General features: G+C 40.7%; 3 protein-coding genes across 4 annotated transcripts; 1 reads left to right on the forward strand and 2 right to left on the reverse strand.

The window, feature by feature from the left end:
- The first annotated feature begins 30 nt into the window (after window positions 1-30).
- On the forward strand, window positions 31-5,607 carry LOC115683798 (uncharacterized). Of its 2 annotated transcripts, none has more exons than XM_030608671.2 (9): window positions 31-543; window positions 1,480-1,682; window positions 2,247-2,349; window positions 2,423-2,488; window positions 3,681-3,854; window positions 3,954-4,050; window positions 4,870-5,003; window positions 5,091-5,179; window positions 5,265-5,607. In XM_030608671.2, the coding sequence occupies exons 1-7, from the start codon at window positions 158-160 to the stop codon at window positions 4,990-4,992; spliced, it is 1,152 nt and encodes a 383-aa protein (XP_030464531.1). In that variant the 5' UTR covers window positions 31-157; the 3' UTR covers window positions 4,993-5,003; window positions 5,091-5,179; window positions 5,265-5,607. The 2 variants fall into 2 exon arrangements, with proteins under 2 accessions (XP_030464531.1, XP_030464382.1); XM_030608522.2 differs by having other exon boundaries at window positions 32-543; window positions 5,086-5,179.
- A 694-nt stretch (window positions 5,608-6,301) lies between these two features.
- On the reverse strand, window positions 6,302-8,567 carry LOC115684371 (uncharacterized). Its single transcript, XM_030609132.2, has 2 exons — window positions 7,820-8,567; window positions 6,302-6,910 (listed from the first exon to the last, which is right to left on the reverse strand). Exon 1 carries the CDS (start codon window positions 8,555-8,557, stop codon window positions 7,823-7,825), a length of 735 nt encoding a protein of 244 aa, XP_030464992.2. The 5' UTR covers window positions 8,558-8,567; the 3' UTR covers window positions 6,302-6,910; window positions 7,820-7,822.
- Window positions 8,568-9,771: 1,204 nt separating this feature from the next.
- On the reverse strand, window positions 9,772-16,370 carry LOC115684111 (mitochondrial import receptor subunit TOM40-1). Its single transcript, XM_030608843.2, has 11 exons — window positions 16,019-16,370; window positions 14,627-14,708; window positions 14,426-14,525; window positions 14,204-14,299; window positions 14,051-14,101; window positions 13,649-13,714; window positions 12,750-12,851; window positions 11,699-11,767; window positions 11,529-11,612; window positions 10,363-10,458; window positions 9,772-10,273 (listed from the first exon to the last, which is right to left on the reverse strand). Exons 1-11 carry the CDS (start codon window positions 16,164-16,166, stop codon window positions 10,217-10,219), a joined length of 951 nt encoding a protein of 316 aa, XP_030464703.1. The 5' UTR covers window positions 16,167-16,370; the 3' UTR covers window positions 9,772-10,216.
- Window positions 16,371-19,226: the final 2,856 nt, after the last annotated feature.

A 19,226-nucleotide genomic window follows, 5' to 3' on the forward strand; every position in this document is an offset into this window, starting at 1 on the left:
CGCAAATCGCACACTTCCCCACGGCCAAAATCCATCAAAACCTCAGTCCACCATTTCGTCAAACACCTTCCCTCCCTCTCTGCAAATCCTTCCAGATCCAAAACCCTCGCCACCTCCCTACCTCCGATCTCCGTGCACGGTCCCCGCCTCCCCTTAGATGGGCAAACTCTCCGTCGTCACCTACATTGCGGTCGCCGTCCTCCTCCTCCTCCTCGTCTCCCGCTCCCCGAGGTCCCCCTCCGGCCATGGCCGCGGCCACCGCCGCCTGAAGCTCCGGTCCAACTTCACCTTCGTCAAGGCCCCCGCCGCCGCCCAACACCCCCGCCGCGAGCCGGTCCCGTTCGATCCGCTCGTGGCGGAGCTGGAGCGGCACAGGGAGGACAAGCAGTGGGAGAGGGAGTACTTCGAGCACGCGCACCCGGAGGTCGTGCAGCGCGCCGCCGCGGAGTCGGCGCCGGGGGAGGAGTCGCAGCCGGAGTGGGAGGATTTCATGGACGCCGAGGATTACTTGAATGACGAGGAGAGGTTCAATGTCACCAATAGGTTGGTGATGTTTTCGTTCGCTTCATTTTGTCTTTTATCAAGTTCACATCGCTTGCGAGTTCCATTTTTACTTGGAATAGGCTCTATGGAACCTGTATGTTCCAGAAGTAGGTGGACTGCAAGTTTTGCCTTCATTTTCTCTTGCAATGCTCGTGCAATCGTGGGTCATGCTGAGATTACGATGATGATGATTAGAATTGTGAGGTCTAGTTGATTAGAGGTGGGGTTTTATGTTACTTTATAAAGCATCGTGAATTGCACTGTTGTTTGCGAGTGATCCGTGGATTTAAGAGACTGACAACTTTGGTGCTTTAAACTTATGCTTTGATGCTTTACGGTAGTTTCGGTTTTCGTGCATTAATGGGTGTGGTATAGAGGGGAATAACGTAATAATATCCAGGGTCGGGTTCTTAGTGGTTTTTTTCTCTTGGGCGATAGCTGTTCAATTCTTTAAAATGAGTAGTGGATATGGCTGTTTATTCCGTTATGGGAAGAAAGGGGCATGTCCAAGCAAGTGTGCATGGTTATTTGGTGATGCCCAGTGTTACAAAATTTTTTACAGACTTTGAAATTGATGCATTCTTTATGGCCATGAAGCTGTAGAGCTGGTTAATTACTGATAATCCCTAGATACCAGGCTTTGTGAGTTTCAGGCACCGAATGTCCTTAGTATTTGCTTGCATGTCCTATCTTTGAAGGGATACTTCTTCATCACCCATCCTACCATCTTCTTTACCTTCCTCTTTTTGTCTCCCTGTACTTTTTTCCTGGTTGGTGCAATTCTTTTCTTAATAATATTTGTCAAGACTGTTTGCTTCAAACGTTCTTGGCATCTAAGATCATCTTAGAGTAAATATGCTAGGAGGCATGCATGCATAAGATATTTGTGATCTCTATTTTGATCTGAGGTTGTGGAGATTTTAACTGGATGAATAGGCTGGTTTCGCTATTTCCAAAGATTGATGTGGATCCGCCAGATGGGTTCGTGACTGAGCATGAATTGACAGAGTGGAACTTGCAGCAGGCCGAGAGTGAGGTCATGCATAGGACTCAGAGAGAGATGGAGCTTCACGACAAGAACCGAGACGGTTATGTCTCATTTGCAGAATATGAGCCGCCTAGCTGGGTCCACAGTTCAGGTCGATGTTCTATATTTTTTGCTTCTACTTGTCATCTAGTTGCAAGATCTTGATCAGAGACTAATGCTGTAGATGAAGATAATTGAACTTCTTAGGGATTCCAACTCAAACATTATTTTGCTCAGTCATATATAAAAGGTGAATCACATCCATATATGAAGAAAAAGTGTGAAGCCTCATAAACTAAAATTTTCACCATTGAGCAGGAAAACCTAAATTAGCTTACAGAACTACAAACTTAGTAGAAATTAGTAAGGATAATATTCAAAACTATAAATCACGGAAAGATGTGGGAAGGTTTGTTGACAGTCAGGACATTTGCATGCTACTGAATTTACTCTTGCCTCTTTTTGAGATACTGAAGGCACCCTTGCCTTCATAAGTGAAGAAAATCAAAATGAAATGACCGGGCTTCATTCTAAAGGAACAGGATATGGGATTTTTGTTAAGGCTTTCTCATGGAACTGTGCTTACAAATTCAGATCTTTCTGTAGAAACTGGGCCTTCAGCTTTGCTGCATTAAGTTTATTCAAGTGTGAAAACTTGTTCAGTACTGCCTTGCAGATAACGACTCCTTTGCTTTTAATATGGGCTGGTGGAAAGAGGAGCATTTTAACGCATCGGATGCAGATGGAGATGGCCTACTCAATATTACCGAGTTCAATGAGTAAGCAATGAAATAGCATAATTTCAATTTACAATACGAGATGAGTTAACTATGCATATTTTGATAATTACAGCTTTCTCCACCCAGCTGACAGCAACAATCCAAAGCTTCTTCATTGGTTAAGCAAGGAGGAAGTAAGGTGACATTAATTCCTAAATCACGCATTTCGTTTTTCTTTCAAATTTTCTATACTCTATTTTATTCTCTCAAAAGTATCTTCTGAGTCTTCTGTTTACTGTTTTGACGTGGTTGCTGTATTTAATGTCACTACAAAGTTAGTTCTGTTATGTAAGAAGGATAAATTCTGGATGGAGATCATATAATGTGGACTTGAGGTCGGGTTTGCGCATAGTTTAACTTTGGCCAATGTCGGAACAGATATTATGCTAGCAAATGTAACATTTATGGCCATCCCGACAAGCATAATCTTATACAAAAAGATTGTCTCATAGCAATAGCAAACATGCATTATCATGGATTTCTAATCCTTTGATAAGTTTTAGCCAAAAAAACCATTAACGGTTCTCTGATTGTGCATGTGACATATCTTTCTCATTCAGGGACATGCTACTTCTACGAGTAGATCTAGTTTAGAAAAATTCTATCTTTTCTTCCTTATACTTTTAGTACCTCTCTAATAAAATCCATGTTCTTTCAACTTTTTAGTCAAGCTCTTGTACTTATACAATATGTCTAATGAAGTTCTTCCGATACAAAATCTGGGCAAATCCAGCTGACGTGCGGTCAGAAGATGCTAGAGTGTGACGTGGATTAAATATCGCTACGTAGACAACCGTAGTGGATAGTGAATTAGTGGAAGCACGAACAACCTATTCATTATCCACAATCACGGCGGGAGTCCACATTGTTAATATTTAATTCACGTCACCCTCTTGCTTCCCCTGACGGCCACATTAGTTAGATTTTGGTCGGATTTTGTGCCGGAGGAACTTGAGTAGACATTGTGTGTAAGTAGAAGGACTTGATTAAAAAAATTGGAAGTAGGGGAGCAAAAGTACAAGGATGAATGTAGAAATTTTCCTTTTAGGTCTAGAATAAATGATGGACACTTGATTACTAATTGCAAAAGGGCCTCCTGAAATTATTTATATTTTGTGAATGTGATCGAGTAGTTACTTACCCCTTGCCTGGATCACCTTATCAAGTTGTCACAAAGACCGGTTCTCACACTTGATGTTGTTATCATTTATGTAATGCGCATTTATTTCCAAAAGGTAGTTGTAATAACCATGTTCTCTCAACCGTCTGTGGCTTTGACTGTAACTTGTGACCATTATTAGGCTGATTTTACAATTTGCTCTTCCACCCAGGGAAAGAGATTCCGATAAAGATGGGAAGGTCGACTTCAAAGAGTTCTTTCATGGGCTTTTTGACTTGGTAAGAAACTATGATGAAGAAAGCCATAATTCATCACATAGTTCTGATGATTCAATGGAGGCTCCTGCCAGAGTACTGTATAATCAGCTCGACAAAGATGGTGATGGGTACTCATTTTCCTCCTCCACATATTTCCTTGTTCCATTATCAACTTGATCCTGCTTCCAAGAAATTGTTGTCTTATGGGCTTAAATTTACCTATGCAGATACTTGTCAGATGTAGAACTGCTACCTCTCATTGGAAAGCTTCACCCTTCGGAGCGTTATTATGCCAAGCAACAAGCAGATTACATCTTGTCACAGGTATTCTCGAGTGAAAAGGATTTCTTGAATTGGTCTTACATGTGTTTGCTTGTGTGAAGTAGGTAGTTGGAATTTGCTACTCGATCATGGGTCACGATAGTAATTTTTGTAGGATTGTTGATACTGGTTATCACATTTTATGGCAACCAATGGACTAGTGTTGCTTGGGACAATTGGTCTCCATGGACTCTTTACATCCTAAAATACTTCCATTATTTCGAGTCATCTGGTGCTTAAAAAATATGCATGCAACTGAAATCAAGAAAACTCATGGCTCTCAAAAGTCTCATATATTTTTCCAATACCAAACAGAAGACAGGAATGAGGAGTTCGTGGGGATAATGTTTCTATTTCATCCTTTAGAACTAACTTGCATATCATGCCGTGTCTGAATACTCGATCGGCAATGCCCAACATTGGAAGCATGAGCAGCTGACAATTGGGTAGTGCCTCAATGTTTATTCCTCCTGTAGCACAATACGCTTGTTATTCATCTTGTGCTCATTTATGAAGTTACAATGGCCCTGTTTCTGTAAGAACATGGAAATACCTACTCTAATCTTGTACAGACTCCAAAACCTGGCTGATACCAGGATCGTATCTTCCAGGGAGTGGCCTCATGAAAATATTTACTCTTTGACTGGAATTATCGGATGTCTTAATCTGTCCTTTCTTGATTTGGGAAGCACTCGTGTATTACCATTAAAGTATGATGGTACTGTTTCATTGATTGAGCTTGCTGGCATAATTCATTAGATTGGCTTCCTTTTCTCCTTATGGAGTGCTCCTCTGGTTGATGCTAGTTACTTGTCAATGCAGGCGGATGATGACAAGGATGGGCGTCTAACATTGACGGAGATGATTGACAACCCCTATGTATTTTACAGTGCCGTCTTCAATGATGATGAAGATGAGTATGATTACCACGACGAGTTCCGCTGATCTCATACTAGGTTAGAGCAATTATTCCCTTTTCCCGACATATTGGTGGCTATTCAGTTCCTGTCTCTTACGGCTCTAGACTTTTAATGCCAGTCCAGGACATCGACAAACGCAGGAATTCATTTTAAACGATTTACTGAAAGGTTCAACATCGTTTAACAAGTGTCACGAGGACTTGATTCTTGTGGTGAGTATCTGCTTTCCTTGTTCATTTTAATTTTCTCATGCAAATTAATTTTTTTCATTCTTATGTTTTTGGCTTTTCATTGCAGGGATCGGTGCTTACCACGGAAAAAAGTCTCTTGCAATTGTATTGTTGTGACAATATAAAGTTTGTAGCGAACATTTTTGTAGCGATCTGATATTTCTGACTTATTTTCCTGTTTCTTTTTCTTTTTTTATTTCAATTTGTTTGTCACTAAGTTATAGCATCTTTTCTTGAACCTGGAAGGACCGATAGAGTAGATTGATACGGGTGCGGCCCCACATTGCAAATCTTTAGCTTGCGTTTGTAACAATCTAAGCATACATGTTCGTCCCAAACCTTCAATAATTGAAGGTCCAAACCTAAATGTGCACATCTCCATTAGTTTCATGTATTAGATTTTTTGTGTACATACGGATCATTGTTTATGTGGAAACTCACGGTTGCTTTCGATCATGAGATATATGGTCCCGTCGTGGAGATTAACTTGCCATCATTGTGCAACATTGCGCAACATGGGGTATCCACTTCTGATGGTATCGGATCATATGCTCAAGAGTAACTAGTCCCGCCCTTCTCCTTCCATAAGATTACAGAATTGGCGTTACTTTCGATACTTCAACACCCTAATGACAACTAAAGAAATTTGTTTCTATAATCGATGAATGACAACTAAAGAAATTTGTTTCTACAATCGATGTGCCTCTGAAAGTATAGTAGGATCGCTCATCTAACAACGTCATTGTTCTGCTGCTCTCAGTTCGCCGTTCTCGCGACGTTTTCGCGATTTGACCGCATTCCCTTGGTTTTAAATGGGGATACCTATACCGTCTGGCCAAAGCGTCCTTTGTTTGTTAGGGATAGGGAGAGACTTAACCAAGCCAGCGTACGTGAACTGTGTTTGATGTGAAGCGATAAACAGTGTTTGATGCGAAGCGATAATCGACTACACTGTTAACTCCGTGAAATTTGGCTGAACTGGCGGAGCCACTTCTCTTGCAATAAGAACCACCCCTTCGTAGCTTGCCTGTCATCGCACAGTTGCGCACCCACTTCCTATTTACGCCAACAATAGACTTCGAAGAAGTCCCGTCAAACGGAGACTGAACCTGAATCCAGAAAGACAATTGAGATGTTCTCAACATTTTCCTTTTTTCCAAAATGAAATACGCACGTGCACAAATAGAGAGAGCTTGCCGAAGTCGAGACGCGTGCATACGGCACGCGGCACTGCACACCTCGAATGGTTCGGCTATTCAGAGAGGGAAACTGTAAAAACTCTTTTGAAGACGAATCCCCATGCTCTCTACCTTCGATGCGTAAAAGAGGTTCGAAGTCCAAAATCGGTTCCTCACAAGTAAGTCACACTACCACAAAGAGATATATCGTGGTTTCGCTGTCATCCAACCATCTCGAGCATTTGCAGATAATCTGACCGGCTCGACGCTGGTGCAGGGCATTCACGCATCCAGATGCTACAACCATTACTGAAAAAGAGGATTTGGTAGGGCAATAGCTTTAAAGGTTTGAGGCCGCATGAAGTGTCTCCTCATCAATCGTATCGCGTTTCCTATATCACGCGCAGATGTACATTGTTCTGTCTTCAAACTCCAAGCAAATGTCCGCATCGACTTCAAGAACAACTGGGATTGCAGTAAAACGCAATTCGCCGATTGCGCAAGAATAATTCCTCGCAAGGCCAGGCCGCACAGGCTGCAAAAGAGAAACCAAAAGAAACACCTTGAAGCAGCTCTTATGAGATTCATCCTTGCCAAAATGATAGATCCGACACTTCTCAGCAACACTTTCACGGTTCTGGTAGGCGGCAGGTATTAAAAGGCAGATTGGATCGAACATCGGAAGAGAAAAGCAGCGTCGACAAGCAGAACGATAGAGGCTACAGCACATCAAGAAAAAGAGTTTGACAACATACAAAACAAGCATATGACAAGTCTGCATATTGCAGAGCTCCCTCTGTTCCTCCATCATCTAAGCAAAATGAATGACTCGACCAAAAATTTGCAGTAAAGCCGAACGTACTTTGCCCCGTTTCCATGCCACCAAAAACCACCAAAGCGCTGCCGAAGAACTCGCCGAGTCCAAATCTTTGTTTTTCCTTATTGCCACAATTTCAAGCGGATACCGTAATGGTGCCTGAATCGAACAATCCACGAAGATCAAACGGTATCGTGTTCATGTTACTGAACAGCATCGACGAAATTCAATATACAGACAGCTTCTCGAGATGGCTTTTTCGTCCGAAATCACCAAACCTCGCACCAAATGCAATGGGAAACTCAAGATAAAACATGGACGGAAAAGTCAGTCTCCACGCTCATGCCCTCAACTATAATTCGATGCGTATCGCGTTGATCCGCACGAGACAGACACAAAACACTCTCTATTCTATCCTTACTCCACCCCCTCACGAGTCTAAATCGCTCAAGTCCTGGATTGAGTACACAACCTCATAGTGACGATCAATTTGAAATCCGGGAAAACATGCTTTCCGCACAATCTAACCCTAAACACACAAATGGGGGCCATCTTCAATATAAGCGTGTGCAGGGAGAGTGTTCAAGTGAAGCCACGGAAGTATAACAAGGGGTGTGAGGAGATTACACGCTATTTACTCTTCTGCCTGTTCTTCTTCTGCTCGCTCTCGTCATCACTGTCGTCGTCGTCGTCGCTGCTATCGTCGTTGTCGTCGTCGGGACCGTCGTCGTCATCCGAAGGCGGAGAAGGATCGAGACGAGCGGCGTCCACCGCCCACTGAATGAGCTTCTCCACTTCATCTTCCTCCTCCTTTGGTCGATCCTCCTCTCCGTGGCTCTTCAGATCACCAGCCTCACGCCGATCGCGACCGCCAGCCGCCGCGCTAGGGCCGGCAGCCGCAGCCGCATCGGAAGACGAAGACGAAGACGAAGACGAAGGATACAGCGATCCTCTGAGCGCGGCGAACCGAGCGGACAGATCATCGCCCAGAACGGCCTTCAGCTCGTCATCGACCTGAAGAGGAGACGGCGAAGAAGAAGAAGAAGCCGAAGCCGAAGCCGAAGAAGAAGCCGGAGGAGGAGGAGGAGGCGGCGGCTGCGGCTGCGGCTGCGACGGCGCGGCGGGGGCGGGGGCGGAGGCGGAGGCGGAGGGACGAGATCTGAGGGCGTGGAATCGGCGGGAGAGATCGGGGTCGAGATCGGAGGAGGAGGAACGGGCGACGTGGGAGTTGAGGGAGAGCTTCAGGAGGACGTCGTCCTGAGCTGCGCGCAGGAGCTCCTCCACTTCGTCAATGGCGCCTCCTCTCTCCTCTCCCTTCTTCCTCCTCATCTTGGCTTGTCGTCGTCCCCCCCCCCCCCCCAGCATCGCCGGATTCCCAATATATATCTCGTCGATTTATATGTAAATCTCTTGAAAACATATTAATTGATTATTGTTATTATTAGAAAAAGTCATTATCTACTGCTGACAAAATCGGGAAATTTTACTTTTACAACTTGCAAAAAAGATTAAGAACGTATTTGTTTCACGGAAAATATATCATTTTTGAAAAATACTTTCCAGAAAGTTATTTTTTAGGAAAATGAGTTCGTTTTTCGGTACTTGGTTAATACCTAAAAAAGACTTGCAAAATATTTTTAATTATCTGGTGAAGAAAATTTGATAGTGAAAAATTATCGAAAAAATTTGTATTTTTAAATTATTTTTATTTTGGAAAAAGAAAGGTCGGCAACCAGCAGAGGGAGAAAGAAGGAAAAAGAACAAAAAAGAAAAGAAAAAGAAGAAAAAGAAAGAAGAGAAAAGAAAAAAAATATTAATAAATTCAAAATAAGCAATCCCGGAAAATATTTTCACCTTTTTAAATTAGGGAATTCACTTTCCTTTTCAGTTGACTTACCATTTTCAATGAACCAAACGGGCGAAAATCCGAAAAAGAGATTTCAAAAAATACTTTCCCTCAAACAAACGCACCCTAAAGAATGTCATTTGAGTCTCCAGGGCATATTATACAATAGCCTACCCAGCCTGCTCATTTCATGTGCTTACTATGAATCCAATAAAATGATCGAGCTATAATAATAAACACAATACCATCAAATAAATTCCGAAAAAACTAGCATTTCATGACAAATTCAACACGCCACGTCGATCGGATTCGGATCATGACAAGAAGAAGGAAGTATCGAGTTTGAATTAGGGAAAATCCGGCATGGCTATGATGTGGACCAGACGGATCAGATGGAACGATAAAAACGGTGAATGAATTTTGCTGTGAAGGACAACTATAGCACCACTACACATTAAAAGTGATTAGAAATGAAGATCCAAGTAAATAACCTTAATAGTATCGTTATTATTAACCCAATAATCTCATATCCTAGGCAGTCTCCACTGTCCAATCCATACCATTTTCTGTTCCAAACATGAGAACTTCGGTAGGACCATATCCCATCCTAGGTGGTCTTGGCTTAAATATCCTACTGCCGGATAAAAGCCGGCATGCAATCCGCTCCCTAAACTCAGTCGGGTAAATCAAGCTGTTCGGGAAATAGTGCGCACTCCTCCGGATCTCGCTAAGGTAAAAAAAAGAAAATGTAAATATGTTATTGACTCGATCTGTTAGATCTAACCATGGAAAATGTCCCCGGCCATTTGTCAAGACAATACAGTAAAGCTTCAAAAGTAAGTCCAGCCATCAATCTGCAGTATGAATCCCTCTGAAGAGCTTTCGCTTCGCTAAGAAAGATCAAACTTAAAAGTCGTAGCAAGTCATAATTTGCACGAAAGATACCTAGCTTCCAACTGAAGATAGCTACGATTCTAAGAAAAAGAGAGCAAAAAGAATTAGCAGCTCCGAGCTGTCTGAATAATGTTAGAGCTGGCTAAATTTAGCTAAACCAATTTGCTCAAGGATTGTACAACAAAAGCTCTCTGATAATCGAAAGGCAAAACGACCCACAAACTTGCAGTTTGCAGCAGCAATAAGGGAAGGAGGAATTCATCAACAGCTCCACGCATCAAATTTCACTGTCCGACCGTCAAGCCAAAACCAAATTTGTAGTCCTTCTTCTTATGATCCAACTGCAATATATTTACGCAACACGTTCCACATTCGTTATCGGGTCAAGACAGGGACACAGAAAATTGTCTATCAAACTCATGCTACTTACCTCTGCAGACAGTATGAAGTTAAGACCCATATTCAATCGCTCTTCCAGAAATGCAGCAACACAACCATTAGAGTCAATCTTCCCTCTTAGCCGAGACTGTAACAACCAAAAGACGGTTAAGGAAGGGAAGCATTCCCAGGACACCTCCCAATAGGGATTCGCATGGGATATGAAATCAAACTGCAACAAAGTGCATACTAAAGTAAAACAATAACAGTGCCAAATTATTGACACCGAAGTATCAATGATATCTTTCGTGATCTATCATCATAAATAATGCGAGATCTAGTGATGATAATCCAATCAACAAAACAAGATCATCCAACATGCTCTTGTGCCAAATGGGGAAATTTAAAGATGCTTAACTGCACGGGTTTGCATTCTATAGGATTGACATTTTCTTAAATTAGAATTGAGAAATTCGGTACCACTGTGCTGAACTTACTCTTTCGTGATCTATCATCATAAATAATGCGAGATCAAGTGATGAAAATCCAAACAAGATCAAGCAACATGCTCTTGTGCCAAATGGGGAAATTTGCAGGTGCTTAATTGCATGGGTTTGCAATTCTATAGGATTGACATTTTCTTAAATCAGAATTAAGAAATTCGGTACCACTGTGCTGAACTTACTCAAATTTCATATTTCTGATGCCATTGTAATTCAATTAAGTTTGCATGGATTTTGTTAACGCTAATTCAAAGCAATGGAAATTGCAAATGTAGAGGTCGTTAGAGCAGATTGTGGCAGCAGCACTGTTAATGGTGGCAGTAGTAGTACAAAATGTGATGTGGCAATCAGTATTGGTGCTAGCAATGGCAGCACTGCTGCTGGTGATGAAGACGCAGTAACAATAAAGATGGAAATTAAGGGCCTTTGGAAAATAGAATTCGTGTATAACGAACGTAAGAAATTAGTGGTGAAAGTTTTATTATTGTGGTCATAGACAAGCTAACACTAATCTGGGTAAACATTGTAGTTGGTCATGCACAAGCTACAGAGTAGAAATAAGATTTGCCTAATAAGGCAGTAATGTATTACCATCCAAAAAACAAATACAACCCACTTTGAACACAAGTAGAATGCAACTAAGGAAAGTTGATGGCTCCAGTCATATCTTGAGCAATGAAAAAACAACGAATATATTTTCACGCGTAAGATCTACCTGTCTAAGGAGGTAATCATAACCCACACTCGCAGTTGCATCTCTTGACATGTAGTTGTACATGAAGTCTGTTGCCAAAGAAACCTGATTGAGATGGAAAAAAAACTTAAGAACACACTCCAAAACACTAATTTAGGGAAAAAATGGTATGGAAAGCCCAGCTTATTCACCTTTTCAGACACTTTTTGAACATAACTCAATGCGACCATTCCAGTGCTAGCAACTTGTCCTGTAGCGACCTGTATGCATTAGCAACGATGACAATGACCATGAGAAAATCAAAAAGCACATCCAGATAGGAAAAGTACATCTATAAGCGATGTGAGTTGCGATACACATGGTCTCATTGACAGATTATAAACTACACTACAAAAAACGTAAACTGCACCATCAAAGTGCTCGCCTTTTTGTTAAGCTTTTGAAAATCACTAAACAGATGCTCGAGAAAATTTATAGTCAACAGCAACTCCAACATTAAAATGAAGAAAACCAGGTAGAAAAATCTCAAGACTAGCATAATCTATATTTTATATAGACAAAACCACACCGTGACAGAGGTTATGAGTCCTATAAAGAAGAGAAGTGTTTACAAAGTGAAGCTCACATAAAAAAAATGGATAAGAAACGCAATAGCTTCTATCATCTCGCAATTCAAGAAGGCCCTTGATTCTGACGACGAAGAGTTAGAATATAATATACATGAAAAAGGTCTTAACAAAGTAATGAAAATCTTCAGCTCATAGACCTGGGCATTATAATTGCATTGCTTATCTTTAGAGAATGCACATATAGCATGTCCAAGAAAATCTATTATTAACAAATCAGCTGAGACAGAAGAACCTACTCCAATAAGCCAGACATCCAAATATCTTACTTCTCTACACACTCCATCGCGTGAAAATCAATCTAAATACACCGTAAATAAGTGATTGATAGTCGAGAATTCAATCCAACAGTCCAACATTTATGTTAAGCATCATATCTCATAATAAGAGTGCCAATCAAGAATCACCACTCACCATGATGGCAATAGCATAACACATCAGAAGATGTACATGAGATGGCAAAAAGGTAATATAATGATTGAAAACAGAGCTCGCTGAGATCCATATATGTTTTATAGTGATCCAAAGGGCAAAAATGCTGATAATGGAATTCCCTAAGTAAAGAGCAAACTTTAATCTTATTGACCAAAGAAGGGCAAAGACCAAGGTATCGCACCATTTTATCTGTGCTGAATCGAGCAGCGTATCCAATACCAGACTTTCGATGCTGTCCAGCCCAAAATACTTCACCACCCAAAGAAAAATGAGGTGTCACACTCTGCAAGAAAAGATGAGTAGAAGGAGCCAATGAGAGCTACTTCATGGAGTATAAAAGAATCTCCACATGAGAGGTAATAGCATTCTGCTGCCCCGAGTTAACAGATCTATAGCTGTTAATCAAAGAAAAAGAAACCAAAATTTCATGAATTCATGACACTGAGATAAACTTTTGGCACTTTTGGCTTCTCTATGGAATGCAGCAATGAAGAAACTTGTACAGGCAATCCTTGACAATGTATCTAGTAAATTAGGCAACATGAACTCATAACGCAATCATCGTTGACATCTAAGGACTAAACTTTTCTTAAAATCACTAGAGGTTCAGAACTGTAACTTATTGAGAAGTGGAAAGGAAAGATTGTCTGTGCACACTTATGACACAAAATTTGACACGTGATTAGATTAGAGATTTTCATTACTAGATAGAGACGCTTCGTACTTTACAATCTTGAGATTATTGCAAATGCTTGTCTAATCGTGGATCTCATTGACCGTTTATATAATAAAGATCATTGTTCATGGGTAAGCAACCCCCTCAAATAGCCGATTTTGCAAATGCTTTCTTATACATACATAAACAGCCGATTCCTCGACACTTAATATGTTAAGATGCGAACTTGTACATTGTGAAAAGCTTCCCATTAATCAGTAGAAAAAATAAATAAAAAGGAAGAGCTTCCATTTTGTTACTAAGTTTCACAGACACTCACTCTTGACAAATGGATTCAGTTTTCACATTCTTGACCATGCAAAAAGAAATATTAAAGGCGCAGCATGAATAGATATATCATGTACCTGAATATAATTTGCTCCAAATAAGGCACCGCTTCCCGCTTGAAACTGGGCTCTGTAATCACTTCCCTGTAAAAGTAACAGAAAAGAAGCTTAAGCAGGACATCAATAGTATAAAAGTGGCAACACAATCAATGTAGAATTCCCAACAGACATCAGTCCATCAGATGAAGGCTGAAGTTCACAAGTAAACCACCCCAAAGTATCTTTTTTGAGTTCTATGATGCAAGGGATCTCTAAGGTGCACTTCCCACTGATTCTTGCAAAAGATAATGCTATCTTAAATTCTAGTATAGATAACACTAGTGTGAGAGCATATCTTCAACCAACAGTAACAATAAAGGCACAGCTTCAACTATGACACTGCGCAAGGAGGAAATAGATGATAAGAATAACAAACTTGACCTTGTAATCAAAATTGAACATGCCATGCGACATATGTGGCTCGCTGGTAAGCTGCAAAAAATATTACAGGTTAATCATTCACAACATGAGAAACGATCTTCAAACCAAAATAAGAAGAGAAAGAAGAGAGAGGATGATCAAGTAAAAGTGTACCAGCCCATTAGCCTTGAAAGAAAAATTGTCGGTCAAATCCCACTTTGCTCTAGCATTTAATCTACCATCCGTCAAAAGCCTCCCAAATAGCATCAACTGTATTTAAATTAAAATTAGTATGACTCTCTTCAAACAAATATCGGGAAAGACAGTAGTAACAAAAGCTACTAACACCACAGTATTGATACCATCATCCAGAAATCTGACGGAGAACAGCCGTACCTTTGGGTCCATAAAATTAACACCAAACTCATACTGGGCAGTGGGGATTTTGATAGTCTCAGAAGACTGAGAAGGAATTTCAGCAACTCCCATAGACACGCTGATGGACAATGACAAGTTAAAATAAGCATAGGCATGAGTAAAATGCTCAATTAAATATACAACCAAACCAAGTATATAAAGCAACCAAGCCAAATCTACCTGTGACTCAGAGCAAATTGTGGATTAAGTCCTTTGGTAAAATCAAACCTAAACCCCTCAAAAAGGTCTGGCTTCAGAGACACTGTATAAAGCAAAACAAGATTAGTCAATGCACAAGAAGATATTGCCAGAACTTTCTTAAAGACCTCATCCAATAAGTAGGCACCATCATCAGTAAAATTTTCCATTACCTGCAACCATCATGTTCTGGATGGATTAAGAATTGAATTAGACAGAACTGCTTGTTCTTCCTAACTGGAGTTCCTATATGCCAAGTAACAGAAGCCAAAGAACCTGGGTTTTAAATCTAACCAAATCTTGTTGTTAGCAGTCTATCACATTTATTAAAGATGATTATTTCTCCATACAAACATGTTGTCGAAGACGCCTCGCCAACCTACTCCTTAGTCATTCTTAAATTGCAAAATCTCCAATTCACAAGAATCATTTGGTCGAATGCATGAGGAAGAGTTGACAATATTAAAATCATCTTTTGATGAGAAAGTCAAAAATGAGAAACCAAAAGCAACAAGAGAAATCTTCACTCGCCAAAAAGAGACTATATTGGATTTTGAGCACTTTTTGAAGCATAGCCAAGTCATTACAGATTTTGCGGTGCGGGTGAAAGGCAGGGTGGCCCTGCAGAGACCGTAACTTGGAAAGAAGACGGATAAATTCTCTTAATATTCGGAACCCGTGCAGCTGAAGAGACAGCAGTATAGCTTTCTATCCTCCATGTCTTTCACCATTGGTCTAAGTCTAGCGGTTACCTCACAGAAAATCTAAAGATAAAAATAAAAAACACGCACAACAAGTGAACTCTTCTTCAGATAATGCAGCCACGGCTTACCAGGGTCTTGTTTTCAATAATATACTCAAACACCTCGAAAGGAAGAAAATCGACTTTCCCTCGCACCTCTCGACTTTCTCAATCTCATGCCCGAATGCCCAATAGCCCAAATGTATCTCCATCAATCTTTACTAACGCGTGTACAGAACACGAAATGCCGTTCGAGACAACGAAGAATACTCCATACTTAGTCTCGGAACACTGGATGCTTTGAACCCCGAACAATTACGACCCTGCTGGCGAAAACAGGAAAACCACCCCCAGTGCAGCCGGCCGAACTGAACGAATTTCACCATTTCTCCAGCACGGGCTCAAACACGAGACCCATCAGCTAATCCGGTCTCTGTTCCCCACCCACTGCTGCCAAAAAACCTAGACCGATCACGCCAGACCCATCCCCAACAGAACACCCCCACGCACTCATTGCTCGCTCCGACCTCAACAGCCGGACTCGAACCAAACTACGGAATCGCAGATTGAAGAAAAAGAAAAACAAACGATAGGAGCTAGCCATTCGTGGCGTGATCTGAAATCGGACTCACTCATAGCTTCTCGGTGGATTTCCTCGTACGGGATGGGGCACGGGAGGTTCATATAGTCCACCTTCTCGGGCGCCGCCTGCTCCGCCGACGCCGCCGCCGCCGCCGCCGCCGCAGCCTTCGCCGTCTCGGGAGGGACCACACCTGCCATTGCTGACCCCTTTCTCCTTCTGCTCCTCCTCTTCCGCTCGGCTTCTGGGGTCGCGACGCTCTCGGTGGAGGCGAGCGAGCGAGCGAGCGAGAGGAAGAACAGGGGTGTGCGCTTCGCAGCGAGGAGCGACGGACTGCTGGATTTCACTTCCCTCTTTCGAGGGTTCAAGGAGGGTTTTACTTCGTTGGGGTCGGAAGGATCGCATCCGACGGTCGTGATTGCGCTGATCGCTGTCGGGGGAGGAGGGGGGGCTGGGTCGGTGGGGCCCTCTGAGTTCTCGGAGAAAGTGGGGTGGAAAAATGTTTAAAACTCTTTGCCAAGTGTTCGACAAACTCCTCAATAGCTTTGAGAAATTTTGTTGCCAAATACACGAATCACGACACTTCACGACACGACACTGTATAAGTGGATGTCGCGGTTAAATGCGCCTTTTCACTCTATCCATCCAGTTCGGCATTCTGCCGGCGAGATTTCCATCTTTTAAGCAGATCAGGTTCGGGATACCAAAAAAGACATCGTTCTTTTGGTTCCTTGTTTTGTCATCCAGGATACGGGGACAAATGCCCGATTACTTAGGTTGCGTTTGGTCGACCGGATAAAAGTCATGATAGGATATGTTTTATCATATCCTATGTTTGGTGGTGGTCCAGGATAGGATAAGGTCGGATATAGACCGGATATAGCCCGAATAAAAAAATCCGAGGGGGGTGGGATAGACCTGAATAGGATTTCTAATGCCTATTTTTTCAGAAACCCTACGCTCCACTCGCCGTCATCTTCATCCCCACACCTTGTGCGCTTTCACCAAAAAATTTTCTCGGCTTTTTTTCCTTCACCGACTCCTCCGGACCCGTGAATAGCCAAAAAAAAAAAATTATCATATCCGACTTTAAATCCGTAGTCCACCAAACAATGGATAGGATACGAAGAAATCCCAGGATTTCTTATCCTATCCTATCCAGTTCTATCATGTTTAGAAATCCGGACAACCAAACGCAGCCTTAAGGTCCCGTGAAATTCTCTGTAAGTTCCACTAATAAAGGCCTTGGGCATGATTATAATCCCGATTCAAAGCAATTTGCACTTTTATGATGTAAACCGTCGTAATGGCTAGCCAAGTGTCGTAGGACTTTACTTCTATGTGATATGAAATTCCATTTATTCACAAGTTCTGATCCTCTTTAATCTTGTGAAATCTTGATTCACCGTCGAGTTGTTTCGACTTGTGCCAGTGGTGAGACAATTTTGGCTCTAACCCCACTTGCACCATAATGAATACTTGCTTTAATGAGAATATTTATGAACTAAATCGCACATTCCGTATTCTACAATATCACGCATTGTGGTTGTATATGTTAGGTTACATTTTCCCTCTTTGTTGCCAATCCAAAAAAATTAACTAGATTGCACTTCTACTCCAATTTTTTTACCTCTATATTTCTTCATGATTTTGTCATTTTGAGGGCCTTTTCCATTGCTTTAGTAGTTATATTTTGCTAAGAGTAAGACTTAGCATGTGAAATTTTCCTAGTTTCATATATATATATATATATATATATATATATATATTTGTTTGTGTATACTATAAAAGTATAGCTAGTCTAGATTTTCTTGATAATAGAATGGCCTATATTGCAAAATTACACTTCGTCACATTTGATATTGTTAAATTGTGAAGGGGTCTTATTCGATTCACACGTAAAAAAGGAATAATGAGAATGCAAAAATAAAAAGAAGATGGAAGCGACAAAATAATAGAATATACGATATTTAGATATATCTATTTCAATAAGATGAGTAGACAACTTTCTTCCACAATCATTGCAAATTTTACATGGAAAATTCTTGAAATATAGAAAAAAAATATCATCCAAATAGAGTATATAATCAGAGAAATGGCACTTACCGTTTTTGTTTTAATTATGTCCTAAATTCTAACCCTATTTTTACTCTCCTTCTAACTCTTTCCATTTCTTATTAAAACTTTGTCTATTTTTGCTCATTGTTATTTATTTTTCAATCCTTTATTAGGGTTATGCTAAAGTTGTCGGTAATCTCTTTTTATTAGTTGGTTAAAATTTTAGAAAATCAAGATATGATATAGAATTTAAATAATAAATTAATAAATCTAAAGCTCATGAACTTGTTCCTTGTCAGTTTTTTTTAAAAGAAATTTAGTATCGAATTAAGTAGGTGTTGTAATAGTATGTGGTAAATATTGGATGCATAATACTTTTTATTAAAAGATAGCGAAAAGTATAACATTTTATATTCGTTATCGATCGGGTGGACAAATGATTCGATTATGTTAAAACGTTTATAAAACTCTAACATCTTATAGGACATGAAAACAAGGAAATTATTAAGGAAGTCATAAATTTATTGTATTTGTGTCAATTCAGTCATAAACCTTTTAATTTGGGTAATTGAGTTATAAATCTTTTAGCGATTTGTAAATATAGTCCATTCGGTCAATTTTGGCTAACATGGATAATTTCTTAATAGATTTTTTGAATTTTTTTCTTTTTTTATTTGTTTTTTTCCTTTTCCTTTTCACCCTACCATAGGCGACGGTTGGCGATGGTGAGGGTTGCCCTTGCCAGATCTGGTAGGGGGCCCTCGTCGGTGCTCACCCTCGCTCAAGTGAGGCTGGTGGTTAGTCACCGGCAAAAATAAAAGGGAAAGAAAGGAAAAGGAAACAAATAAAAATATTCATAAATTTTTTTAAAAATTTCCAAATATTATCCACCTTAGCGCTGGCTGTGTCATGTAAAACAACCGATATCCACGTTCACGATTTCTAATCAAAATTGATCAGATTGACTACATCGGTAAATCGTTCAAATGTTCAAGACTAAATTGACCAAATTAAAAATTTATGATTGAATTGACCCAAATATAATAGGTTTATGACTTTCTTGGTAATTTCCTTCATGAAAACACGACTCGCTGGGGCATGGATTTAGTGAGTTTAAGTTCCTGAGAAAATATTGTGTACACAAGTGATGCCACGTCATATTTACACTAACCCATTCAATGAGTGATATGTGTTGCTCTTGG

The sequence above is a fragment of the Syzygium oleosum genome, unplaced genomic scaffold (genome assembly GCF_021117445.2).
Source record: "Syzygium oleosum isolate NSW1041296 unplaced genomic scaffold, Sole_v2.1 Sole_v2.07, whole genome shotgun sequence".
In the NCBI taxonomy this organism is placed as follows: domain Eukaryota; kingdom Viridiplantae; phylum Streptophyta; class Magnoliopsida; order Myrtales; family Myrtaceae; genus Syzygium; species Syzygium oleosum.

Coding starts and splice junctions, on each gene's coding strand:
- LOC115683798 (XM_030608671.2), top strand. CDS start 158: ATGGGCAAACTCTCCGTCGTCACCTACATTGCGGTCGCCGTCCTCCTC. Junction 2,350..2,422: donor AATATTACCGAGTTCAATGA/GTAAGCAATGAA, acceptor TGATAATTACAG/CTTTCTCCACCCAGCTGACA. Junction 3,855..3,953: donor CTCGACAAAGATGGTGATGG/GTACTCATTTTC, acceptor TTACCTATGCAG/ATACTTGTCAGATGTAGAAC.
- LOC115684371 (XM_030609132.2), bottom strand. CDS start 8,557: ATGCTGGGGGGGGGGGGGGGACGACGACAAGCCAAGATGAGGAGGAAG.
- LOC115684111 (XM_030608843.2), bottom strand. CDS start 16,166: ATGGCAGGTGTGGTCCCTCCCGAGACGGCGAAGGCTGCGGCGGCGGCG. Junction 11,768..12,749: donor GATTCAGCACAGATAAAATG/GTGCGATACCTT, acceptor TAATGCATACAG/GTCGCTACAGGACAAGTTGC. Junction 10,274..10,362: donor ACTTCATACTGTCTGCAGAG/GTAAGTAGCATG, acceptor AATATATTGCAG/TTGGATCATAAGAAGAAGGA.